This window comes from Alosa alosa, chromosome 4 (genome assembly GCF_017589495.1).
Source record: "Alosa alosa isolate M-15738 ecotype Scorff River chromosome 4, AALO_Geno_1.1, whole genome shotgun sequence".
NCBI classification, from domain to species: domain Eukaryota; kingdom Metazoa; phylum Chordata; class Actinopteri; order Clupeiformes; family Clupeidae; genus Alosa; species Alosa alosa.
Window position 1 is genome coordinate 13,189,321 of NC_063192.1, and position 24,657 is coordinate 13,213,977.

The 24,657-nt window shown below is 44.8% G+C and overlaps 2 protein-coding genes across 3 annotated transcripts; one reads left to right on the forward strand and one right to left on the reverse strand.

Moving 5' to 3' along the window:
• Positions 1 to 15,355: 15,355 nt before the first annotated feature.
• On the reverse strand, positions 15,356 to 17,478 carry zgc:194242 (uncharacterized protein LOC100005854 homolog). The gene is made up of 3 exons (XM_048241886.1): positions 17,425 to 17,478; positions 15,933 to 16,368; positions 15,356 to 15,569 (listed from the first exon to the last, which is right to left on the reverse strand). Exons 1-3 carry the CDS (start codon positions 17,443 to 17,445, stop codon positions 15,373 to 15,375), a joined length of 654 nt encoding a protein of 217 aa, XP_048097843.1. The 5' UTR covers positions 17,446 to 17,478; the 3' UTR covers positions 15,356 to 15,372.
• A 442-nt stretch (positions 17,479 to 17,920) lies between these two features.
• On the forward strand, positions 17,921 to 23,154 carry etv7 (ETS variant transcription factor 7). Of its 2 annotated transcripts, none has more exons than XM_048241646.1 (9): positions 17,921 to 18,141; positions 18,571 to 18,670; positions 19,259 to 19,423; positions 19,645 to 19,788; positions 20,583 to 20,690; positions 20,888 to 21,058; positions 21,701 to 21,843; positions 21,940 to 22,040; positions 22,316 to 23,154. In XM_048241646.1, exons 1-9 carry the CDS (start codon positions 18,106 to 18,108, stop codon positions 22,455 to 22,457), a joined length of 1,110 nt encoding a protein of 369 aa, XP_048097603.1. In that variant the 5' UTR covers positions 17,921 to 18,105; the 3' UTR covers positions 22,458 to 23,154. The 2 variants fall into 2 exon arrangements, with proteins under 2 accessions (XP_048097603.1, XP_048097602.1); XM_048241645.1 differs by having other exon boundaries at positions 20,544 to 20,690; positions 22,316 to 23,153.
• Positions 23,155 to 24,657: the final 1,503 nt, after the last annotated feature.

Consider the following 24,657-nt stretch of genomic DNA (forward strand, 5'->3'; position numbering starts at 1 on the left):
GCTAGAGAATGTTTCCCAGAAAATTAGCATCAGTTGTTCATGAGTGTCTGTAACTTAGCCAACACTGTGACAGCCTGTTCACTGACAACACTTGCTCAGAACAAGCAGTCTAGGCCTAGTCATGTTCTCGTTATCACACGATGACTGACATAGTCACATTATAAACATCTCTGTCCAAATAGGCTTAATCATTTTATTAGCACTAAATAAATTAAAGTGTATTGCATAATTAAAATCATGTCATATTGTATAATTATATCCTGGCCATGGATGCATTAATCATTGCATCTGTCTTTCAAAGATGTCAGGTCAAAAGCAATTAAGCATTCTCTCATTCGCCCTGTGACGGTCTGCCCTGCGCCGGTCGGCCCTGCGCCGCACATGAGAACTACGCATAGCTGCGTGGCAGCGCGGTGAACACGTCTCTCTCAACTGGCAAGTGGCCACACAAACATTTAAACTGAAACCACATAAGCACATTTTAACCCGCTTTGCAAAAGTATGTGTAACGGGGCTGAATGTGTTAACAGGAACATTGACTGATGGTAGGGGGTGGGGCTGGTTAATAGTGTATGATTACGTTGTGGTGTGTATGTGGTTTGTGTGCTCTTCTACAGGTGCATTCAATCGCCCCTAAATGGCAGACCTGCGCAGTTGGTGGTTGAGAGATTTAAAATGCCAATGGCGGCCTTTGACTGTGTGATTCTTGGTAGCAGTAGGCACCCGCAAGGACTACCACCGAAGTCCGGAGAAGTAAAGGGGGCTCGGAAGACGCAACGCACCACGCACCTGGGGAGAGGCCATATATCGTTCTAGCAGAGCGGCGTTCAGACCGGAATACAACGCACTCAATATATCCACGTTAAGGGAAGTAACTTGACCATCGTTCTATGAGTGAGAGGGCTGTCATCGCGGCTGTGGTGGACGTTGATTTCTACCCCTTTCCCCTGCAGTTCCGGAGACAGCTGAATCGAGTGGAGGAAGACGGCGAAAGAGAGGCCTACAACGCACTCTATGTATTGCACTAAAGGGAAGTACTCATATCGTAGCCTACCACTATTTTTGTGCGAGTGGCCTGCCCCCCGATGTCAGTGTGATTGCTGATCACTGTTCCTCCCCTTCCGCAGCTCTGTTCGTGTTAAGCGGGCGAGGCGCGGTGGGTCGTGAAAGCGGGTTCGTGCCATAAGGAGAGGACTATTGGGAGTGTCGGGTCTGGACTGTTCACCGCGGGCGACCATTGAGTAGGCTAGCTTAGCTTCGGCTAGCAGCTACTACGCGTGGAGAAGTAAATCGCTGGGTCGTGGAGTGGTGCATGGACTGTTCCTCTATAGCCCTTATTAGCCTTTTTCTTTAATGAGCTAAATACTACCAGTTGTCTAGCCTTATTATTATGTCCGGCTGCCCATGGTGCTAGATAGGCCTGCTATGTGATCCTAAATCTGGTGATTGTCTTATCGCTGTTAAGTGCTCTATGTCTCTGTGGGCCTATTGCCCGTTTTGTCTGAGTGTCGCCGTAGCTTAAGTTTGCTGTGTTGCCGTGGTGTTCAGTGCTCTTATGATTCACCGTGATACTGTTGGCTTGTATGGCCCTTTACGTTTGCTGTGAGGATTGATAATTGTGTGCTGTGTTACATGATAATTGTGTGCTGTGTTATATGCCGTCACACCGTCAGGCATACCCACATTGTGTAGAGCATTATAGCCTGAGATCTCCCTCCTCTAGAGGGCGCCAGAATATGGTATTTACATATACCAGGCTACTGATTTGTTTTGTAGTTTCAGTGCTTCCATACTGGTCCTATTCTGTAAACAGGCCGTAAACTTACATGGGCTATTGAATTGTTCTGTGGCCCTTCAGTTCTTTCATACTGGTCTTATACTACAATTGGGTAGTGAACTTCACATAGGCTATTGATTCAATTTGTGGCCCTCCAGCTCTTTCACACTGGTCCTATACTTTTAATTGCTGACAACTGGTAATGTATTCTTGTGTCGCGAACTGTTTGTGTCGTATCTGAACCGCTCCATTTTTAAGATAATTTAATAAAACTGTTTTTTTATAAAAAATCCTTCCAACGTTGTGTGTGTGTGCCTCAAGGGTCAACAGTTATAACCTGCTTCCCGTTACAAATTTGGCGTAGTCGGCAGGACCCTTGACGTACACACATCATGAGTGATGACGAGCAGCAACCGGCAGCGCGACCCCAAATAGTGAATGCTTTTATGCCTTGGTTTATGGGTGCACCATGGGTTCCGAAGTTTAGTGGAGAAGGGGAGTCGTATAGGTTTATTGAATGGAGGACTCAAATAGAAGCCTTGATCAGGGCCCAGGGGCTGAATGCAGAACAACGGGTCGACTTTGTGTTGAGTGCATTAGAGGGGAATGCTAAAAGAGAGGTGGCACTGTTGCCGCCGGAGAAATGTGACTCTGATGGTGCGATCTTACAAGAATTAGCGCTGCTGTATGGAGGCCAGCAACCAGTGGCTCAATTGCGCATCCAGTTTTTTAACTGCAAACAGGAGCCAGGGGAGGCTGTACGGGCCTTCACCCTCCGCTTACGTGAGTTGCACCACAAATGGAGAGCGAGGGAACCCCTTGCAGCTGGGACCGATGAGGAGCTTCTTCGCACTCAATTCGCCATGGGCTTGAGGTCTGGCCCAACTAGTCAGGAGCTGCAGAGACTACTCCGCAGGACCCCAACACTCACTTTTGCAGAGGCCTGTCAGGAAGCAAAGGCGCTAGAAAGGGAGCAAGGCCAAGCCGAAGGAGCACAAGTCTGCCCAACCTTCGCTGTAGCACCAGGGCCTCCAACGCCAAAGCCCACAGTGACCACAGATTGGCAACAGATGAAGGAGACTTTGCGTAAAGAATTGCGGGAGGAATTAAAAGAACAGGTGACCCTTCTAGGAAAGTCCATTGTGGATGAGCTGCAGGGGACGGTTGAAAATCAGCCCATCGGCACCCCGCCACTAGCTGCTACTTCCCCAACCAATCGGGCGACCTCCAACTAATGCCACGCCCACTCAACATTTCTGGCCCCCACAGTCAAATGCCCCCCGACGTCAAAGATTAGGGTCAGCCCCCCCGGGGCAGTCATTCTATCAGTGGGATGCCCAAGGCAGAGCTATCTGCAGAGACTGCGGGGAAGCTGGCCACACCCAGAGATTCTGCCCTCAGCGACGTCGGACCCAGGCGGGTTTTCGGTACTCCCGGTCACATCAGGGCGAGTGAACCGGGAGGGGTCCCCCACTGTGCCCCCACAAAAGCCCTCGATAGTGGGTAGATGCCCCGAAGTTGAAGTGCTCGTCCAACAACAACGAATACCATGCATGAAACCTTGTTCCGGCGCCATTTTGGTGAAGGTAGTATGCTCGACCCGAGCAGCATATCATGGCTGGCCCTGAAAGCAGCCAATGGGCTAAACATTCCTTATGTGGGGTATGCAGTTTTAGATTTTCAGATTGGGGGCATAGATGTGAAAGGGAAAGGGGTGGTGATTGTCCGAGATGACTGCATCAACACTGAGTGTGGACTCTTGGGCATGAATGTCATAGCCGACTGCTGGGCTGGTATTTTCTGTGGTGGGCACCCTGGTGTTGCTGCATTTAAATCTGTATTCTCTCCTGCTGCAGAAAATATCTGTGACGCTGCCTTTGCTGCCTGCCAAAGGACTAACACTTCAGTAACGTGTATGGACCTACAGGGGGTGGCTAGACTTCCGCGGCAGCCCCCAGTGGTGATTCCGCCTTCAACAGAGATGATGGTCTGGGCTCAGGTGCCGCAAGCCGCTGGCCAACCCGACTGTCCCGTCTTGATTGAAGATCTGGAAAACTATGGACAAGAATGGAGGGTGGCTAGATCAGTGAGTTGGACTCAAGGGGGGAAGGTTCCCCTGCGTATCTGTAACCCTAACCCTTTTCCCCTGGAACTCCCTCAGAGACGCCCCCTGGCTTCAGTTAGCCAGATTGACCAACAAGACATTCTGGGGCAGTCAAGATTGGTGCTGCTGGCAGCTGGACCTCATGTCGTTGAGGTTGATATCCGGCATGTTGACCAGACTCCAGTTGACGACCACCCAGCCATGTCCCTGTGTGGCGAGGGACTGAGCAACGACCAGCAGGCACAGTTGAAGGCGCTATTGCATAGGTGGTCCCATGTGTTTGCAGCCAATGACGAGGATTTTGGGAGGACGGCTGTCATCGCTCACCAGATCCCCACTGGCACGGCACCACCAATTCGAGAGCGCTACCGCCCAGTTCCCCCAAAACTCTACATGGAACTGCGGACCTTACTGCAAGGGATGTTGGACAGTGGGGTGGTTAAGGAAAGTGCTAGCCCGTGGGCTGCTCCAGTAGTCCTCGCAAAAAAGAAAGATGGCTCATTGAGGTTCTGCGTGGACTACCGTAAACTCAACGCGGTAACCCACAAGGACTCTTTTCCATTGCCACGGATTGAAGAATCTCTTGCCAGCCTGAGTAAGTCTGAGTGGTACTCCACCCTTGACCTTGCCAGCGGTTATTGGCAGGTAGAAGTTGCTCCTGGAGACCAGGAGAAAACCGCTTTCGCCACACCTTTTGGGCTCTACCAATTTGAGCGAATGCCTTTTGGCCTCTGCAACGCGCCAGCTACGTTCCAGAGGCTGATGCAACGCTGCTTGGGAGCGCAAGTATATGACTATCTCCTTATCTATCTTGATGACATCATAGTGTACTCCTCAAGTTTCCACGCCCACTTGAAACATCTCGAACAGGTCTTCACCCGCCTCCAGGAACATGGCCTAAAGTTACAGCCTCACAAGTGCCACCTGTTCCAGCGCAGTGTGACATACCTAGGACATGTTGTCAGTAAGCAAAGGCGTTGCTACAGACCCTGACAAGACCGCTGGTAGTCCAGGACTGGGCCACCCCAGCGACTGTCAAGCAGGTGCGATCATTCTTGGGTTTTGCGGGTATTATCGCCCGGTTTATTCAGCAGCGCCAAGGTAGCAGCCCCCACTACATCAACTTCTCCAAGGTCAGGCCAACCGACCCTCTGCCCGCATCCAGTGGACAGCCGATTGCCAGGCTGCATTCGACCATCTGAAGCGAGCCCTCCTCAGCACCCCTATCCTTGCCTATGCAGACTTCCAGCTGCCATTCCGACTATACACGGACGCTAGTCTGAATGGCCTGGGTGCAGTGCTAGCCCAAGCTCAGAATGGGAGAGAAAGAGTCATCGCCTACGCCAGTCGTAGTCTCCACCCTGGTGAGCGGAATGATCAAAACTACAGCTCTTTCAAACTAGAACTGCTCGCACTAAAATGGGCTGTTACAGAGAAGTTTAAAGACTATTTGTGGGGGGCACAATTCACTGTCTTTACCGAGAACAACCCGTTGGTTCACCTGGATACGGCAAACCTGGGTGCGACAGAACAGCGGTGGGTGGCTCAACTCGCAAACTTCTCCTACGAAATCCGTTACCGGCCAGGGACGGCGAACCGAAACGCGGACGTTCTGTATCGACTTCCAGGAGAAGCAACAACTCCAGTAGTGCATGTGGCAGGGTGTACCATATCCCCGGAACAGCACAGCAGGCCCATGGAATGGAGTAAACGACAGAAGGAGGACTCGGATCTGCAACTCCTTCATGCTTGGAAGGTGAACAATAAGCCCCCATCAGAGAACGACCGCTCTTCTCTGTCCCCACAGCTGCGTTGCCTCCTCCGAGAGTGGAACCGACTAGAGCTGCGAGACGGCGTACTGGTGAGGTGTGTCATGGAGCCAGACACCGGTGAGCCAGTGGACCAAGTTCTCGTCCCAAAACAACAGGCCCGAAGACTCTGGGGGGATTACCACCAGGCCGGGGGCCATGCAAGTGGCGACAAGATGGTGTCCCTCCAAAGGAGAAGATTCTATTGGGTTGGGATGAGTACAGACGCACGGATGTGGGCAGCAGAGTGCACCACTTGTGTAGTGGCGAAGTCTGGTGCGTTGCCAAAAGCCCCTTTATGTCCGATCCCCTCCAGCTATCCCTTCGAGACTGTGGCGTTGGACTTCCTGTCTCTAGGGAGGCCATCTGACGCCTACCAATACATCCTCGTCATTACGGACCTCTTCTCTCGCTATGCTCTGGCAGTGCCGACAAAGGATCAGACCGCCCTAACAACGGTGAAGGCCCTATGGACAGCCCTCATTCTCCCATTTGGCTGTCCTGAGCGAATACTTACGGACCAGGGAGCAGCTTTCGAATCGGCACTGATGCAACAGCTGTGTGCGGTGTATGGCTGCAAAAAGGTACGCACTACGCCCTACCACCCACAGGGCAACAGTGCCTGCGAGCGCTTTAATCGCACTCTCCTGTCTCTGTTGGGCACTATTGAGGTTAACTCTCAGACTCAGTGGCCAAGTTTACTTCCTGCCCTTTTGCAAGCCTACAACAACACTACACACGCAAGCACGGGCATGACCCCTCATTACGTCATCTTTGGGCGCCACGCCAGACTACCCGTAGACATGCTACATGACGTTGCTCCTCCACAGCGTAGAGAGGACCTGGATAGCTGGGTCCGCAGCCACCACCAAGCGCTCCTGCATGCCTATGCCACGGTTCGTAACAATGTAGAACGACGAACTCAATGGAACCAAGATCGTTACAACCGTAATGCACGGACCATGCCACTCTTGCCTGGAGAGAGCGTGCTGATGAGGAACTTCCGCCGTAGGGCTCAAGGGAAGCTAGCACCCCAGTGGCTACCCGCACCCTTCGTTGTGGTTGGTCAACCATACAGAGATCGCCCGGTCTTCACTATATGCCCCGAAGGGAAGGACGGCCCCCTCCGGACTATCCATCGCAATAACCTCCGCTCATGCCCAAGGGACGCACCTTCGGATGACTACCATCAACAAAATGAACGACCTGTGCCCCCTTGGCCAAGTGCTCCTTTCGCCCTGTTCCCACCGGCTCCGCCTCCACAGGTCGAACCTCGGATGGCAAGAACAATGCCAGTCCATAGACCACTCCATGCTGACACACAATCATCCCCCTCTTTTGCCTCAACCAACCCATTTCAGGAAGCCCCTGGCCCAGAGCCTCAGTCGGTAGTTATTGCTTGTGATCAGATGGCTCCCCCTCATACAGCACCAGCTCACGATCCAGACCCAGAGGTCCAAAGGGAAGAACCAACTACCGCAAGTCGATACCCAACCCGCTCCAACCGTGGCAATCCCCCTGCACGGTACAGACCTTGAAAGTCAAAATGGACGTTACCAGCCACCAAAAAAAAAAAAAAACATTGAACATTGACTATGGTAGTGGTCGGGGACGACCACCATTAAGGCGGGGGGGAGAAATGTAACGGGGCTGAATGTGTTAACAGGAACATTGACTGGTGGTAGGGGGTGGGGCTGGTTAATAGTGTATGATTACGTTGTGGTGTGTATGTGGTTTGTGTGCTCTTCTACAGGTGCATTCAATGCGCCCTAAATGGCAGACCTGCGCGGTTGGTGGTTGAGAGATTTAAAATGCCAATGGCTGACCTTTGACTGTGTGATTCTTGGTAGCAGTAGGCACCCGCAAGGACTACCACCGAAGTCCGAGAAGTAAAGGGGCTCGGAAGGCGCATAGCGCACCACGCACCTGGGGAGAGGCCATATATCGTTCTAGCAGAGCGGCGTTCAGACGGAATACGCGCACTCAATATATCCCGTTAAGGGAAGTAACTTGACCATCGTTCTATGAGTGAGAGGGCTGTCATCGCGAGCTGTGGTGGGCGTTGATTTCTACCCCTTTCCCCTGCAGTTCGGAGACAGCTGAATCGAAAGTGGAGGAAGGCGGCGAAAGAGAGGCCTACAACGCGCACTCTATGTATTGCACTAAAGGGAAGTACTCATATCGTAGCCTACCACTATTTGTCGCGAGTGGCCTAAATTTCGTGTCAGTGTGATTGCTGATCACTGTTCCTCCCCTTCCGCAGCTCTGTTGCGTGTCTGCGAAGTGGCAGGGTCGCGGAAAGCGGGTTCGTGCCATAAGGAGAGGACTATTGGGAGTGTCGGGTCTGGACTGTTCACCGCGGCGACCATTGAGTAGGCTAGCTAGCTTCGAGCGCTAGCAGCTACTACGTGGAGAAGTAAATCGCTGGGTCGTGAGTGGTTCATGGACTGTTCCTCTATAGCCCTTATTAGCCTTTTTCTTGTACGAGCTAAATACTACCAGTTGTCTAGCCTTATTATTATGTCCGGCTGCCCATGGTGCTAGATAGGCCTGCTATGTGATCCTAAATCTGGTGATTGTCTTATCGCTGTTAAGTGCTCTATGTCTCTGTGGGCCTATTGCCCATTTTGTCTGAGTGTCGCCGTAGCTTAAGTTTGCTGTGTTGCCGTGGTGTTCAGTGCTCTTATGATTCACCGTGATAGTGTTGGCTTGTATGGCCCTTTACGTTTGCTGTGAGGATTGATAATTGTGTGCTGTGTTACATGATAATTGTGTGCTGTGTTATATGCCGTCACACCGTCAGGCATACCCACATTGTGTAGAGCATTATAGCCTGAGATCTCCCTCCTCTAGAGGGCGCCAGAATATGGTATTTACATGTACCAGGCTACTGATTTGTTTTGTAGTTTCAGTGCTTCCATACTGGTCCTATACTGTAAACAGGCTGTAAACTTACATGGGCTATTGAATTGTTCTGTGGCCCTTCAGTTCTTTCATACTGGTCTTATACTACAATTGGGTAGTGAACTTCACATAGGCTATTGATTCAATTTGTGGCCCTCCAGCTCTTTCACACTGGTCCTATACTTTTAATTGCTGACAACTGGTAATGTATTCTTGTGTCGCGAACTGTTTGTGTCGTATCTGAACCGCTCCATTTTTAAGATAATTTAATAAAACTGTTTTTTTATAAAAAATCCTTCCAACGTTGTGTGTGTGTGCCTCAAGGGTCAACAGTTATAACCTGCTTCCCGTTACATATGCCGCACTAAGAGCGGGAAACCGAGACTAAATGTGAACAATGTCGATGTTTGTGAGGACTTTACATTTGCCATTGAAAACAACCATATGCCAGAGAGACTTAACTTTTGTGTCGGGGGAGTGAATATTAAAATGCTGATTGACTCTGGGGCAACAAGTAATGTTATGGGAGAGAATGCATAGGAAAAATTGAAAACAGAAAACATTAAGTGCCACTCCTGTGTTCCTAAAACAGAGAGGAAACTCTACTCATATTCTTCTAATCAGCCATTAGCAGTCAAGGGGGCATTCATGTGTAAGGTGTCCATAGGAAAAAAGAAAGAACAAGCAGAGTTCATCGTAATCAGGGGAAGTGGTGAACCGCTGCTGGGAAAGGAGACAGCAATGAAACTGGGGGTTTTAAGAATAGGTGCCAACATTGCTGCTATTACAGACATTAAACAAGCACTCCAGCAGCAGTACCCCGAAGTGTTCAGTGGAGTTGGGAAACTGAAAACAAGACAGGTCAGTCTACACATTAACCCAGAGGTGAAACCAGTATAGCCCAGCCACTCAGGCGCATTCCATTCCACCTCAGGGGGCCTGTAGAGTCCAGAATTAAAGAATTGGTGGACTTGAACATCATTGAGCCGGTGGACGGACCCACCCCGTGGGTGAACCCAGTTGTGATTGTCCCAAAACCTGGGAATGATGTACGACTTTGCTTGGATATGAGGCGGACCAATGAAGCCATAGTGAGGGAACACTTTCCAATTCCCACAGTGGATAAGCTACTTCAGGGCATGAACGGCTCAATTGTATTCAGCAAGTTAGATTTAAAATGGGGATATCATCAACTTGAACTGACTCCCGATTCACGTGACATCACCACATTTGCCGTGCATAACGGAGTGTACTCCTGTTTGGTGTGTTATCAGCCAGCGAACAGTATCAGCACGAGACAGCCAATGCATTAGCTGGTATTGAAGGAGTAGAGAACATATCTGATGACATACACGCACCTGACCAAGAGACTCACAACAGACGGCTGCACGCAGTCATGGAAAGACTCAGGGACACAGGATTAACACTGAATCCTGAAAAGTGCCAATTCAACATTAACAGACTGATTTTCATGGGCATTCTGCTATCGGAAAAGGGCATTGGTCCAACAGAGGAGAGGGTGCGAGCTGTGACAGAAGCACGGGAGCCGGAGACCGCCACAGAGGTGCGTAGCTTCCTTGGGCTCGTTGGATACAGCAGCCGGTTTATCCCACAGTTTGCAACTTTGTCAGAGCCACTGAGGCGCCTGACCAGGAAAGACATACCTTTTGATTTTGGGCCAGAACAAAAACAAGCTTTTAGTGCTCTCAAAGCAGCACTTGCGAAAGCAACCACCCTTGCTTACTTCGACAAAGAGGCACCAACCCAGGTAATAGCTGATGCAAGCCCTGTGGGGCTAGGGGCAGTCTTAGTGCAGAACCAGAAAGGAATTAAAGTCCCTGTGTGCTATGTAAGCCGTAGCCTAACCGATTGTGAATGGAGATACTCCCAGACAGAGAGAGAGGCACTAGGTCTAGTATGGGCCTGTGAGAGACTACATCCATACCTGTACGGGTGACAGTTGGACCTAGTCACAGATCATATGCCACTGAAAGTAATATACGGTCCCCGCTCAAAACCATGTGCACGAATAGAGCGGTGGGTTCATCGCCTACAGCCGTACCAGTTCAAAGTAGTACACATAGCAGAAAAAAAAAAGCAATATCGCTGACTCGCCATCAAGACTTCTGCCAAACACGGGGGAACAGGCAAAACATGCGCACGGGGCTGAGGAGTACGTAAGATTTGTGGCAGTGAACAAATCCAGTCCAAAAAAAAAAGTCCAAAGGCACTCACCACTCGAGAAGTGGAGGAAGCATCTGCCACTGATCAAGAGCTCCAAGAGGTGCGCAAAGCCATAGATACTGGAAATTTTGAGAAATGCAAACCATATGCTGTCATTGCAAACGAGCTGTGCAAAATAGGATATCTTGTTCTGAGAGGCACGCGTATAGTGCTGCCCCAGGCCTTGCGAACACGTGCATTGCACTAGCCCACGAAGGTCATTTGGGCATAGTGGGAACAAAGCAACATCTGAGGACTAAAGTGTGGTGGCCGGGTGTGGACAGAGCAGCTGAAAGACATTGCAAAGCCTGCCACAGATGCCAAATAGTTGCTAGACCTGACCCACCTGAACCACTGAGGCCCACACCGCTACCTGATGGACCCTGGCGGGACGTCGCAGTTGACCTACTGGGACCTCTCCCGTCCAGTCACTCAATTCTGGTGGTAGTAGATTACTTTAGTCGATATTATGAATATGATGTTATGACCACCACCACAGCAGAGAAAGTTAGACAGTCTGGAGTCAATCTTCAGCAGACACGGATTGCCTGTCACGTGTAAGTCAGACAATGGCCCACAGTTCAGATCCGAACAATTCAGACTGTTCTGTGAAGAAAATGGCATAACACACTTGAAAACCACTCCAAGATATGCTCAGGCCAATGGAGAGGTTGAGCGTCAGAACGAGTCACTCATGAAAAGGATCAGGATTGCGCAATCAGATGGATTGGACTGGAAGAAAGAACTGAGAAAGTATGTGACAGTCTATAGGAGCATCATCCATCCAACAACAGGTAAAAGCCCTGCTGAACTGCTTTTCAATCTGAAAGTAAGAGGAAAGCTGCCTGAACTGATTGAAGTGCATACTGATCAGGAAGTATGTGATCGTGACACAGAGCAAAAGACAAAGAGCAAGCTGTATGCAGACACTCGCAGAGGTGCACAGCTATCCGAGGTCAGTGTTGGCGACACAGTGCTCCTGAGACAAGACAAGACTGACAAATTCTCCACCACATTCAATGCAACACCACACAAAATCATTAGCAAGACAGGAAACAAGGTGGTTGTGGAATCGCCAACTGGAGCGAAGTATGCAAGAAATACCACTTTTGTCAAGAAGTACAAAGGGAATGGACTTAAACAAGGGACATTCCAAGAAAAGGGGGAAATACAGGAAGTCGAGGATGATGCCGGAACCAGCGAGGCGTTAGAGGAACACACACACACCACTGACACAGACACACAGAGCACACAAACCAAAAAGGACATAGACACTCAGATACAAACACACGTCATCCAGGCCGCAAAGAGTCAAACAAATACCCAAGGGGTTGTCTGATTTTATTCTCAAATGATTTAAAAAAAAAAGGAGTTTTCACATTGTTCTTGATGTATAACCTATATGTAAGATACAGAATGTGTTTGATTTCTAGCAATAGAAGAAAATATTGCAGTTCATGATATGGAAGATTTCTTAAATGAGAGCAATACTATGTTCACTAAGCATTGAAGTTGATAACCTAAGCACATGTTCATTTGTGAAGATGTTATGTTACAGATCTGGCTGCCCAGAAAGTATATGATTTAAGAATTCCGGAAATGTGAATTGTGATCTTGAGTTTTATTTTCTGTAACTGAGTTTAATTCTAAGAAAAGGGGGGATGTCATGTCCATGTGTAACACACCCTATCAGAATGTTCAGGGGTATTATGGGTAGAGCGGATGAGGGGGAGTTCATTAAATTCGTGCTCAGTAAGCAACAGACGTGTCTATGTGTGGTCCATATTATTAAGATTAAATTCTGCAATATCTCCTTAATTCATAAGTAAAGTTGAGATATAACACCCGCTTACTTTGATTGTATTACTTTCTTTTAGTGCACCGTTAACTTCTTAACATTTCATTATACCATATTTAGTTTGTTTGCTTCATTTATCGATAACATCATTTAAATCTCAAATCTACAATAACCACAACACACGTAGTTTAATTACTCACTGCCCTTTGTTTGAGTTTCTTTAAGTTCTGTGGGTTGATCTGTGGGAGTCGGCGAGCTCTTCCGCACCCGGCATCCAGACGTCCAGACGTAAAGATGTTCGCGGCGGAAGCCGCCAGATTAAAAATCCTTAGGACACCTCCACCTGTGATGAAACGTCATGGGGGGAAGAGGAACTTATGTTTAGTTTAACAATTAAGTTCTTTTCTGTTTAATATTATTTTTGATTATTTTGAATTATTTACTTACTTAGTAGCCTATTTATGTTGAACTGATCTTTGTCTTCGTCTGTGTCTTCAATGTGAATATTATTTATTGTCTGTATCCCTCTTGTGTTCTGTTGGTCTGATCAGCCAGCTTAAATGTTTCCCCCATGTCTCAGTATGTTAGGTCAGTTCTTTGTGTTCAGTTATGCTTATGTTGCTCTTTATTTCTTGATTTTGAGTTCTGTTTAGTTGACCTCATTTTGGCCAAGAACTCTTTAGTTAACTTATTTTTGTGTTCAGCATTTTTCTATGATTTTGCATTGTTGCTCAATATTTTTGTAAAAATAAATATTATTTGAAACTTTATTCCTGCGCCCTTGCCTAACTGCCTTGGTCCCCCTTACATGCCCTGAGAGGAAACCCCCCAAAAAAGGCCAGGTTAGTGGATGCTGGCTCAGAGGTGGTGAAAAGGGTAGGCCCATTATTGAATTGTCAGTTCCATTGTGTCAAATCTTTTCTTCTGCAAGTCTGAGCAATATATAGAATAACTGTGATGTACTGATACAGAGTGTAGGAACAAAAAGTGTCTAGGGATCAGGAAAACAAAGTCTCAGCAAGTCGGGGCGAGAGTTGAGTCAGAAGTCTCAGAGAGCTTTATTCACGGAATCTGGAGACCTACGTTGTGTAGCTAACAGACACAGTCTGATGTTACAAAGAAAAAGCATACTTCTTATACCCTCCTGACAAGACAGACAAGACATAACATCCATGAATGGTACGCAAACCATTTTACGACCTGGTTACTCAAGCAGTTGACCATATCTATAAGGTTGTATCCCCCTAACGACTGACATCTGTGGAATCCGGTCAAGATTGACCCCAAGGCAGTAAATAGGGCCTAGGGTGCCAGCCCGCCAGAGCGGAGACCTGGCAGTCCTTCTCTAAGGCACAATACAAGCAGCATGATTTCACAAACACCTTGAACATGGCATTCCACAGATGTTGGGCATACATCTCTCCTTCTGCTTTCTGCTTACTGTAGCATTTCCATCTTTAACATGTTCACAGACCACACCAAAAGAGAAAATGGATGAATACAGCACACACATGGTACTAATCTCTAAGGCTAAACATTTCTAAGAGTTACAGAGGCTAGAATATTGTTTTCTTTGTCTACCGGATAAGCATCTCTGAACTAACCACATTTCAGCCCTCTTGACTTGACTCAGAAACACAACTGAGAGTATAGCATCAGGTCTTATGAAGCTGTGTACAAAAGTAGGCAAATATAGAATGACAATATGAGTACTTTAGGACCATTATTTGCCAAGGTATTTTCATGCATTTTGTAAAATGTCCTATGTAAACTCCCCATACTAAGATTTCCGGTAATTGTATTTAAAACTTGTCTTGTCTCTCTCAAGTTAGAAAGTGTAATAACGGAAGATAAAGTAGCGATTTTCTAGGCTGATTTGACATGGAACTTAACTATCAGTTTAAACGTGATGCTAGCAGACGAGAAGCTAATGGTCTAATCAGATTCAATGTTCTATGCTAGGCTGGAGCTAAAAGGATACAAGGATACAAGGATACAAGGAAGTTTATTGTCACATGCATATAGTTACTGGAAGTAAGAAATGCAGTGAAATTATGTCTGGTGTCAGCCTATTTGTGCATTAATGGGGGTAAAAAGTGCAGTAGAAGAGGGGTTTAGTAGATTAAGTGGCAAGGGCTGCATAAAAAAAGGTGGGGAGGATTGGGATTGGGTGGGGGCACCAACAAGGAGCACCCAAGAGCAACAGGGGCAAGGAAAACTCCCTTACCAAGGAAGAAACCTTGGGCAGATCCACGGCTCAAGGGGCTAACCCAACTGCCAGGGGTCTTGGTGTGTGTGTTGGGGGGATGACAGGGGAGATGGGATAGTGTGCTGTGTATGTGGGGAGAGGGCAGTGTGCAATATGTGTATTGGAGAAGCTTCCTCATGAGACAATGTGCTGTGTAAAACTGGTATTGCCAGACTCAGAGAACGGCTGATGAACTAGAGAAAGGTCAAAATGAATTGTTTAACTCAAGGGGAGGTGGAAAATGAGTGTAATTACCCAAATGGTGGAATATCCCTTTAAAGAAAAAAATATTTAATCCTATGTAATACTGAAACAAATGAAAGAAATTGGCTAGTGACATCATCTCCTCTTAATACACACATGAAAACGTATGTATTAAGAATGTATAACATTTCACATTTTGCAATAATTTGATGCAGTGGTATGGTGCTCGGTGGATTCATAACAGACAGACAAAAAGGCAGGCATGGAAATGTGCGTGTGCATTTCACAGTTGCAATAATTCCATTTTTATTTCAAAGCAGTGGCAAATACAACTTGAAAGGTGAACAACTTGTTTGTTCTGTTTTCCATTCTGACATCAGAGAATCCAGTGGCCCGTAAGGCCTCCATGTACATGTCGGGACGCCAGCTCTCCCCAGTGAAAATGTTTGTAGGCGCCATATGTTCCAAGCTGTTTAGACTGAGGGTTGTCACCATGAGACCCCCTGGAACAGATATTATAGAACAAATAAATAATGTTATATTTCACTCATTGAAAATTCCTTAAACACGCATGTAAGTTTCACATGCCGCAAATTGTATACATATGTGTATCCTCAATCTATTAGTCGTTTTGATCTATCTATTTTGTACAATGATTTGCTCTTGACCTCTTCTTTTTAATATATCAGTTTTTCAAAGAGATGTTAACCTCTCATTGTTCAGCGTCCTACTATGTTCCTCTGCAACATACAGTTCAATGTATGTGGACTAAATAAATGTGTTTTCTTTAAAAGTATTGTCATCCATGTTTAGCCTGCACATCTCTGGAGCTACCATTAAACTTTTCTGCCCCTCCCTTCACTCACCTGGCTTCATCACGCGATGGATCTCCGAGGTGCCTTTCTTCAAATCAGGCCAGAAATAGTAGCAGTTACAGTGGAACACCTTATCCACATTGCTCTCTGAGATGGGCATGGATGCCACGTCACAATGGTACAGGGTTACCTTTCCACTTGCAATGAGCTCCTGCATTTTGTCACTGGCTACTTGGTGCATGTACTCAGAGTAGTCTATCCCCAGGAGCCTTCCTTTGGGTCCAGAGAGGAGCCTTGCAGCTGCTTCCAAGCCTACCCCAGGACCGTGACCCAACTCAAGCACAGTGTCCTGTGGTGAGATGTCACACAGCTTCACTGCATTCTCCTCCAGGACTCTGTTGCGCCTGGTTAGGACTTTTGCGGTTATCCATCCAGCGACACTTTGTGTGGGGCGTCCAAGTTGTGGCCCCAATTTTTGGAGAAACATCTGTAAAGTTGCATGGAGCAGAATAAAACAGAAAATCTCAGATAAACACAGGTCATTGTGAGTGAGGATTTCTCTGCTGAAAAAGATAATAGATGACAGAGTAGGCCTACAATGCATTCAGAATTCAACTAGCATATTTTATGTTGATAGCTGTGGGTATGTTATTATCGCAACGACTGTTACATATTAGTAGTAGGTATGTTGTCAGATCACATCAGGGGTGAAAGTAGTTTTTATTTCTTGGTGGTACTATGAGTTAGAGTTATAATGCGCGCCCAGAGTGCGCGCCGAAAATTTCACTTAGCCTAATTATTTATTATTTATTTATTTGTTTATTTACTGTATTATAGTCTACTTATCAAGCATTCACTAGGACTTCTTATCACTCTAGTATCACTCTTTAACCCACCTGCATCTGTTTTTGATTATGAATAAATTGCAAACACTTAATTTCAACATTTATTTATTTATTTAACCTAGTTACTCTGCTCGCTCCCACTTCCAATCAATTTTTTTTTATATAGGCTACTGTATATCAGGAAACACGTTTATTTGAGTCATGCCTTTTTATTTGGGAGACTGCAACATACTTCTGTCCGCTAAAACACTTTCATTATTGCTGCGCAAGATCTGGTTAAGCCGTACACGCGCTGTCTGTCTCTTGTCTCTCCAGCAAAACACTGCACACATAAAACCAGAATAGGCTACTGAAACATCAACATATTTTTCTTTAGCCTGTATGTTTTTTTTATTTGGGAGACTTTCCAAGAAACGTCCGTCTGCTAAAACACTTTGGATACCAGTGCACGTTGGCGCAATTACTGTAGGCTACTGTACGCGCTATAGCTTGCTCGTTGTCTGTCCAGCTGCACGGGAGGTGGTAGGCTACTCCGTACCGGCCAGTACCGGCTTACTTTCACCCCTGGATCACATGCAATGTAGTCTCTTGTGTTGACGATGAAGGATATTATAAACGAAATGCTATTATTTTGCACTGTATGATAAATTAAATTGATAAATACATTGATGAGGGAGAATAACTTTAGTTTAGTTTACTCTTTGAAGACGTTCACTCATGGCAGGTGAGATTTCACTCCCTCTATTCCTGATCCAGACCTTTAGGAAGAGGAAGAGGAGGAGCCATTGCGCGTAATGTGTAACCAAAGCACTTGAGCCAGCAGATGGCACAGTTGGAGCTTGAGACAATTTGGACCGAAATTTCAATTGTTAGTCTCAGGGCAAAAACGGACGGACTCTTGTTGCCTTGCTATTGTTACCGATTATTATTTGCTATATTCAAATGAGTTTGGTAAAATAAACAACATTAACATCTCATCTTATTTTTAATTAATTAATAAGACATTATTTATACCCTATAATATACAGGTGGCTATAGGTTATCCTACAGTAATTTATCGTGTTGTGGCACAGTCTGATAATGTTGAAATCGGAGGACACAGTTGACCTTGATCCAGCCTTGAAACTGCCTTAGTGCCTTACACAGCGCCATAAGCAGATCCGGTCTCTTTCGATTTCATTTCCCGGAAGGATAGCCTACAAAAAAACCATGCGATCCAGCTAGAATGCACTGTTGCAGAATGTGCATGTAGCTTGTAGTTTTACAAATTCAAGTTGGATGTGGGAAATGGTGAAATGTATCACTAAAAGTCAAAATAAGAAATATTGTAGTATTGGACTGACTAATCTAGTGTAGCTAGTCTACCCAACCTCTGGAATATGAGTGACGGTTCCTCACCGCCACCTTTACTCCAGGTAAGTTTACATATGCTACACGGAAAATGTTTGTCCTGTGGCTATAACACCTATAATTTAATAGAAAAATGAAATATGCAGACATTTTGAAATAAGACGCTGAAGGAAATTCTCTGTAATCTTCATAAGTCAGCAAGGCACTTAAGACACAGTTTGTTTCGTTTTTATTTGTTGAATCATTGTAAAACAGAAAGAGCAAAATAACCATGGCTTCTTCCTCCATTTGTAATATTCTAACTTACTTAATTTGTCATTTTATCAATTTACTTAACATTTGTAAAGACTTATTTCAGTAATTTACGATTTTCAGAAACGTATCTCACTTAAAGTAAACATTTGGATATAAAAAGATACAGAGCTATTTACGTATTTTCTCGTAAACATTAGAATGTCAGGACATCCTAATAACTTACTAACTTCTGGATTCAGCAAGAGTATAGAGGAAACGGAGCACAAATGGGCAGTCCAAACATTGCGAGCCCCGTCTGTGGCTCAGATGAGGAACTTTGTACACTCCCTGGAAGACTCAGTGAGTAGCCTCTAACAAAAAAAAAAGATATACCCCATCTCCACCTTATGCATTCCTGTCCTACATAACACACTCAGCAAAGATTAATCTAACTGGAACTCCACTCATGCACATTAGCTTCTCCAAATTCTCCAAAATGTTTTTTTTTTTTTCATTATTATATGTGCCCTCTTATTTACTTATTTACTTACTTTTTTGTTTACTTGAATGTTATGTTTGTCTGTGGACTTAAATTGGTAAAATATGTCTTGTCTTCACCGTGGGATAGTGAGAAACGTAATTTCGATCTCTTTGTATGTCTGGAACATGTGAAGAAATTGACAATAAAGCTGACTTTGACTTTGACTTTGAAATATATATAAGTCCATGACTGGACTGTATCAGTTGGCCAAATGCAGCTATTTATGATGATCACCTTTCATATCACCCATCTTGACATATTGCCTTTCCTATTGACATAGCCTATCACCTATGAAATGTTAATAAAGATAAAACTATCTATTACAATATCTTTATATCCACTGAATTGCATTGTACATGTTTATCCATATACAACATGCCCTCATAGCCATTTTTTCTTAATTATAGGGATAAATCCATCACTATGGGATAAGAATGATGTGAGCCATTGGTTGCGCTGGGCCCAGAAGGAGTATTCCCTCCGTAAAACGGATCAGGAGAAGTTTGAGATGAATGGCAAAGCTCTGTGTCTCCTCACCAAAGAAGACTTCCGTCTGCGTAGCCCCAGTTCAGGTTACCAGCCTTAATCATCTCTTTTTCATTTCTAAATATATTAAAGAGAATTAAGTAAAAGAATGCTGCTGTATATAACATGTTTGACTCACAATAATAACCAACTATTAAAGTATATAGGCTAAAGCCTACTGTATATATCAACTTTCTGATTGTCTATTTTTAGTATTTGTGATGCAGTTTCAGGAGGAGACAGACTGACTCTGGTTTTCCTCTCGTAGGTGATGTCTTGTATGAGCTCCTTCAGTACGTGAAACAGCAGCGTAGGGGAGCACTGTCTGCCACTGGCTCTGAAAACCTCAACAGTCCCACAGTTCCGCCCAGTCACCTACTGACTGCACATGCACAGACAAGCAGTTCCATAGGTCAGTAGCTCACCTCTGATAATAGGACTATGATCAGTTTAATATACTTTACTTAAAAGGCAGTGATTTTTTTGTGTACGATGTTGCCTAAGAACTTACACAGTCAGCATATATGTATGAGGTTTGCAATATTGTTCAAGGCACTTGCACGACATCAGGATGTTTCTTTTGTTTTTATGGTGTGGTCTCTACATGCCTTGTTGTACTCATGTACTTTATCATTTAAAAGCTGTGCTACAATGAAATTCAATGCTTGTGTGTCATCAGGAAGTAAGCGGTACTAATGAGTTGATTAAACATTGTACTACATGTTATATGACACACATGATGACATTGTAGGGCAAGTGTTTAAAAAAATAGTAGTCTTGCTTACTCAACTTCAGCCATTCTTTCAAGAATGAGTGACTTCTGTAGTGTGGATGTTGACTCAGTACAAGCTAGGACCTGTGCCAGGGGGTGTGACTCCAAATGGCTGGCCAGTATTGGATTTGCCAGTAAACCACCAGGGGAAATGTCAAAGTTCAGGTTCAGGAAGTGGAAGTCTAGTATTGCTTTATCAGGTCCCAGCATTGTTTAAAAGAATCTAGACCAGCTACAGTATACTACCGTAAAGCTCCAGGAAGTAAAGAGTTTTATTTTTGCTTTGTTTCTGGGTGACAGAAGGAAACACTTGGCTTTGTGATGTTTGAAGTTATCTATTACATTTCTTTCTTTCTTTCTTTCTTTCTTCTGTGTTGTCATCTCTCCAACCTTAGCCCCTCTAATCTCAAGCAGGTCTGTTCCTATTTGCCCAGTAAACCCACACTCAAGAGCAGTAGGCGTGTCCCCGTCTAACCACTACCTGGATGCTGGGGACGCCTCCTCTTTTCCATACACCAACCCTGCGCAGCAGGTTCAGCCAGGTCAGTGTCACTTAGGCTAAACAAAAGCATCATCCATACTCCTCCCATATGCCATGCAAACAAATAATAATTAATTGTTGTTATTTTTTGGAGAACTTGTGTAGCCCTCGCTATCTATTGATGATATCTATTGTACATCCACTTTTGACGCCGTTTGCCAAACCCTCAGCTTTAGTCTCTGACCTTCCTGTTCGCAGACTTCCAAGGAGGTCTCCAGTTTGCCACAGGAGAGATAAAGTTCCTGACCACTGGGAACCAGACAGAGGAAATAAACCCTGCTGGCCGAGAGGAACCTCTGAATCTGTCCAATTGGATAGATCAACCAGCTATTGCTTCACAACCCGCAGAAGCCAATGGGAAGATAGCAGGTACAAGCGCTGCATTTTCATTTCCGTCTCTTTTTTAGATGAAAGAGGTGGGTCTGTCTGTCTGTCACAAAGAGAAAGTGAAAGTACTTTTGTGCAGCTCATGACTTGTTACTCCTTACTTCAGCCTGTTCCTTATATATGACCCTGCAAGACAAAACCAGTCGCTTTGCGCACGGTGCTATTTTGAGAAAATCTACGATAAACAAACATACGGGTTAAAATGTCGAATTTCACGTTTTCGCATAATTCCACAGTATACAGTCTACACTTTCATATTCTGAACAAATTTCACAGAAAAACATACATTTTGACTGTTTAACCCTATCTGTAATAACTGTGCCCTCACACTATCGCACATGACAATTTACTTAAAAAGGTGATTTTCTCCTCTTCTGGCGTATTGTGATGGAAGAACCATGCCAACTTTGGACGCAGTTATCTCAGCGATACTTTTTGCAATACCCTAGATATACATATCGTTGGAAAGCTTAGTTTATGTCCGTTCATGTGAGCACAATAAATTAATTTGGTAAATTTTACCAAAGCGACTGGTTTCGCCTTGCAGGCTCACATTAATGTGTTCCTATGATGCTGTTTAATGTTTGATTTGTCTTGTTATCCTCTATGTGCCTCCCCCCTTAGATTGCAGATTCCTATGGGATTATGTTTACCAATTGCTCTCAGACAATCGGTATGAGAGCTTCATAAAGTGGGATGATCCACAAACCATGGTTTTTAGGATAGTAGACCCAAATGGGCTTGCCCGACTATGGGGGAATCAAAAGGTTTGTGCAACGGCCATCAAAGCAACCAGACTTTTAGTTGGACAGTAATTATAATCTACTGATCTTCATGACTTTGAATTTACTCTCTTCATTCAGAATAGGGTTAATATGACCTATGAGAAAATGTCTAGGGCCCTTCGACATTACTACAAACTTAATATCATCAAAAAAGAAGCTGGACAAAAACTTCTTTTCAGGTAAGTGGACAGTTGAATTTACCTATTGTTAATATTTTTAATGTTACAGCATAACTAGAGTGGTAGGACAGGAATGCATTGAACAATATCATGATTATATGTTTGTCTTTTAAACTGTGTGAGGATGCTAGATACATTATTTTAAAATTACTAAAATGTTATTTTTGACATGCATGTCAATGTGTTCATTTCCAAATCAATCTATTAATTTCTCACATTTACAATGAGTTCAATTTGACACATTGTCAATTCCAAAATCTAATTCTAAAATACAGATTCCTCAAGACCCCGCAGGAGATCCTGCAGAGCCGAGTGGACAAGGCAGAGTCTCCAGAGACCCCTTCCTCTCCTGACTATGTGGGGGATAATCTGGAGATCTCCCTGGATTCAGTCTCCGACCCACCAAGCCCCAGCTGAGACCGATGCCCTTCATATTAGCACACCCTCATATCCCAGCTGTTGATTGCTGCAAGAATCTTAAAGCGGCTATGTGTGTGAAAAAATGATGTTTTGATTATTTGAACCGTTTAGTAGAGACAAAAACACCAATGCTTTGATTTGCCCATATCCACTTAAGTTACTACCAGAAACAGGCCATCTCTCTTGCAAAGTGAGTCTTCATCTCATTTTGTGCCTCAGTGGCGTGGAGTATTGAATACAATGCAAGCTAATGGAAGATTGCCTGCCATCAGTGCGTTCAAGACAACTTGAAACCAACAGAATTCTACACATAACCCCTTTAAGTTTTAATATGTTGTATATTTGCTTAGATTGAATATAAGGGAACTGTTTTTATTTCATCTCATTTTATTTCATTTTGTTGGATGTGATTGCATTAATCTCAGGGTTTTGTTGAGAGTGGATATGTCTTACTTTGCTCTCTGCTGTTTAGCTATAAAAGCACTATAGCTAAAGAAAGTTACTAATGTATGTTTTCAGATTTCACTCACACTGGCTTTGCTTAGAGCCCACATCACAGAGGAATAAGCATGCTCACCAAGTCTGTATTTTGCTGCTTTGGTTCTTTTGCTGGGCATTCAGGCTACTGGCATGTTGTGCTGTGAACTTGTTGTGCTGCCTCTTGCGTTGGCCGTGAGGCCCCTTTGAAAATCAGAGGTTTACAGGCCACGGTGGCCTTGGTGCCCCCTTCTTTCAATATTCTGCTTTGCGTCCTACTAATAGCGATTTTTATTTAGCCTGTGTGGCCTGTCAAAATAATCTTAGCATTCACAGCGCAAATTAATTGATTATTTTACGCAGTGGAGAAAGTGACAGCGCAAGAAAGAAAGTGCGTCCAAATTCCATTCATCTCAGTTGAACTACTCGCGAAGTAGCCTATTCATCACACAGACATCACAAGTATCACATGAAAGAGCTTTTTCTCAGCTTTTAAACAATGTTACCCGATAATTGCTTAGTTGAACGGTTCGCGAAAAAAGTAAATAATATAATTCAGGGGCCGTTTATACTAGAACGATTGCTAAGGAAGACGACAAAATATTTTATCATAAGTGCCTTTCGTTTACACGGCGACCCCGCCATCGGGGCTTGAAGATGCAAAAATCTGAAGACTCCTTCCAGAGTGTAGAGTTTTGAAGACGACCCGGGTTATGTCTCAGTCTAAACGGCCAAAAACCAAAGATCCTTGATTACCTCTCTGGCTAAACTGTCAAATTAGAATGTCTGCGCGTGACGTACCGGGGTTCTATCACACCACCACCCAGCGGTCTGGAATGCATATCCAATCGAATATCACATACTCTTGCGTCTTCATATAAACAAAGATTTCCCCCTGAGAATGCTCGTCTAAACGCGAATAAAAAAAATAGAAGAACGAATGGAGCCAGAGCAGGGAGCATAGACTGAAAGAGTAGGGAGTTAGCCAGTAAAGTAAAGTAAAAAGTACCTAACACATGTACATAACACAAATGCATAATGCATTACGAAATATTAACGCATGGTGTTTACCTATTTCCTTTGTGGGGGGCTGATGTCATGTAACGGAGACCTGAAGCAGCAAGATCGTTTATTTTATTGTCTATGGAGTTAGCTGAAGATGGAACGAGAGGAGCTTGTAGGCGAAAATTTTTCCGTTTTAAAAAGGTAGCCTGATCAGTTATCACCACCACCACATGCATCACGCACTGTGCATAGGGCACCAAGAGACAGAGGAGGGACCAACATTTAGCCAATAAATAGTAGCTGTACTGCAAACTGTTTTTCACTCTTGTTAGAGAAAGTATACAATGTCAACATGCACCAACAGCATGTTACATAAAGATGATACTTTTCGGGTCCTCTCTATAAAGATCCAACTTGAACATAGGCCCTATGCTACTGCATTTAATTGAGAACGCGTCTGAGTGTGCAGGAGAGGGAGAGAAAACGAGTGGCAGGTTCTAGCTGGCTTGTCATTGTTGATGATAATTGATATCTCCTTTTTATTAAGTTAAGATTAAACTAAATGCGGCAGTGGTTGGGACAGACTTATGGGGGCGAGAATAGGAATGAAGCAGGGGATGAGGATATTGACAGAGAAATAGATAGATAGAGATCCCAAACATGAAATGAAGTGAAGTTCACTTTCTGTGTATATTTTGTGGTATGTATTCATGCC

Bases quoted from the DNA above. Each gene is read 5' to 3' on its own strand.
- zgc:194242 (XM_048241886.1), bottom strand. From the start codon at position 17,445: ATGAGTGAACGTCTTCAAAGA. The intron at 16,369-17,424 runs GTAAACTAAACT...GCAACTTTACAG, and splicing joins TGAGTGAACGTCTTCAAAGA to ATGTTTCTCCAAAAATTGGG. The intron at 15,570-15,932 runs GTGAGTGAAGGG...TATCTGTTCCAG, and splicing joins CCATCGCGTGATGAAGCCAG to GGGGTCTCATGGTGACAACC.
- etv7 (XM_048241645.1), top strand. From the start codon at position 18,106: ATGAGTGACGGTTCCTCACCGCCACCTTTACTCCAG. The intron at 18,142-18,570 runs GTAAGTTTACAT...TTCTGGATTCAG, and splicing joins CACCGCCACCTTTACTCCAG to CAAGAGTATAGAGGAAACGG. The intron at 21,059-21,700 runs GTACAAGCGCTG...CTCCCCCCTTAG, and splicing joins AGCCAATGGGAAGATAGCAG to ATTGCAGATTCCTATGGGAT.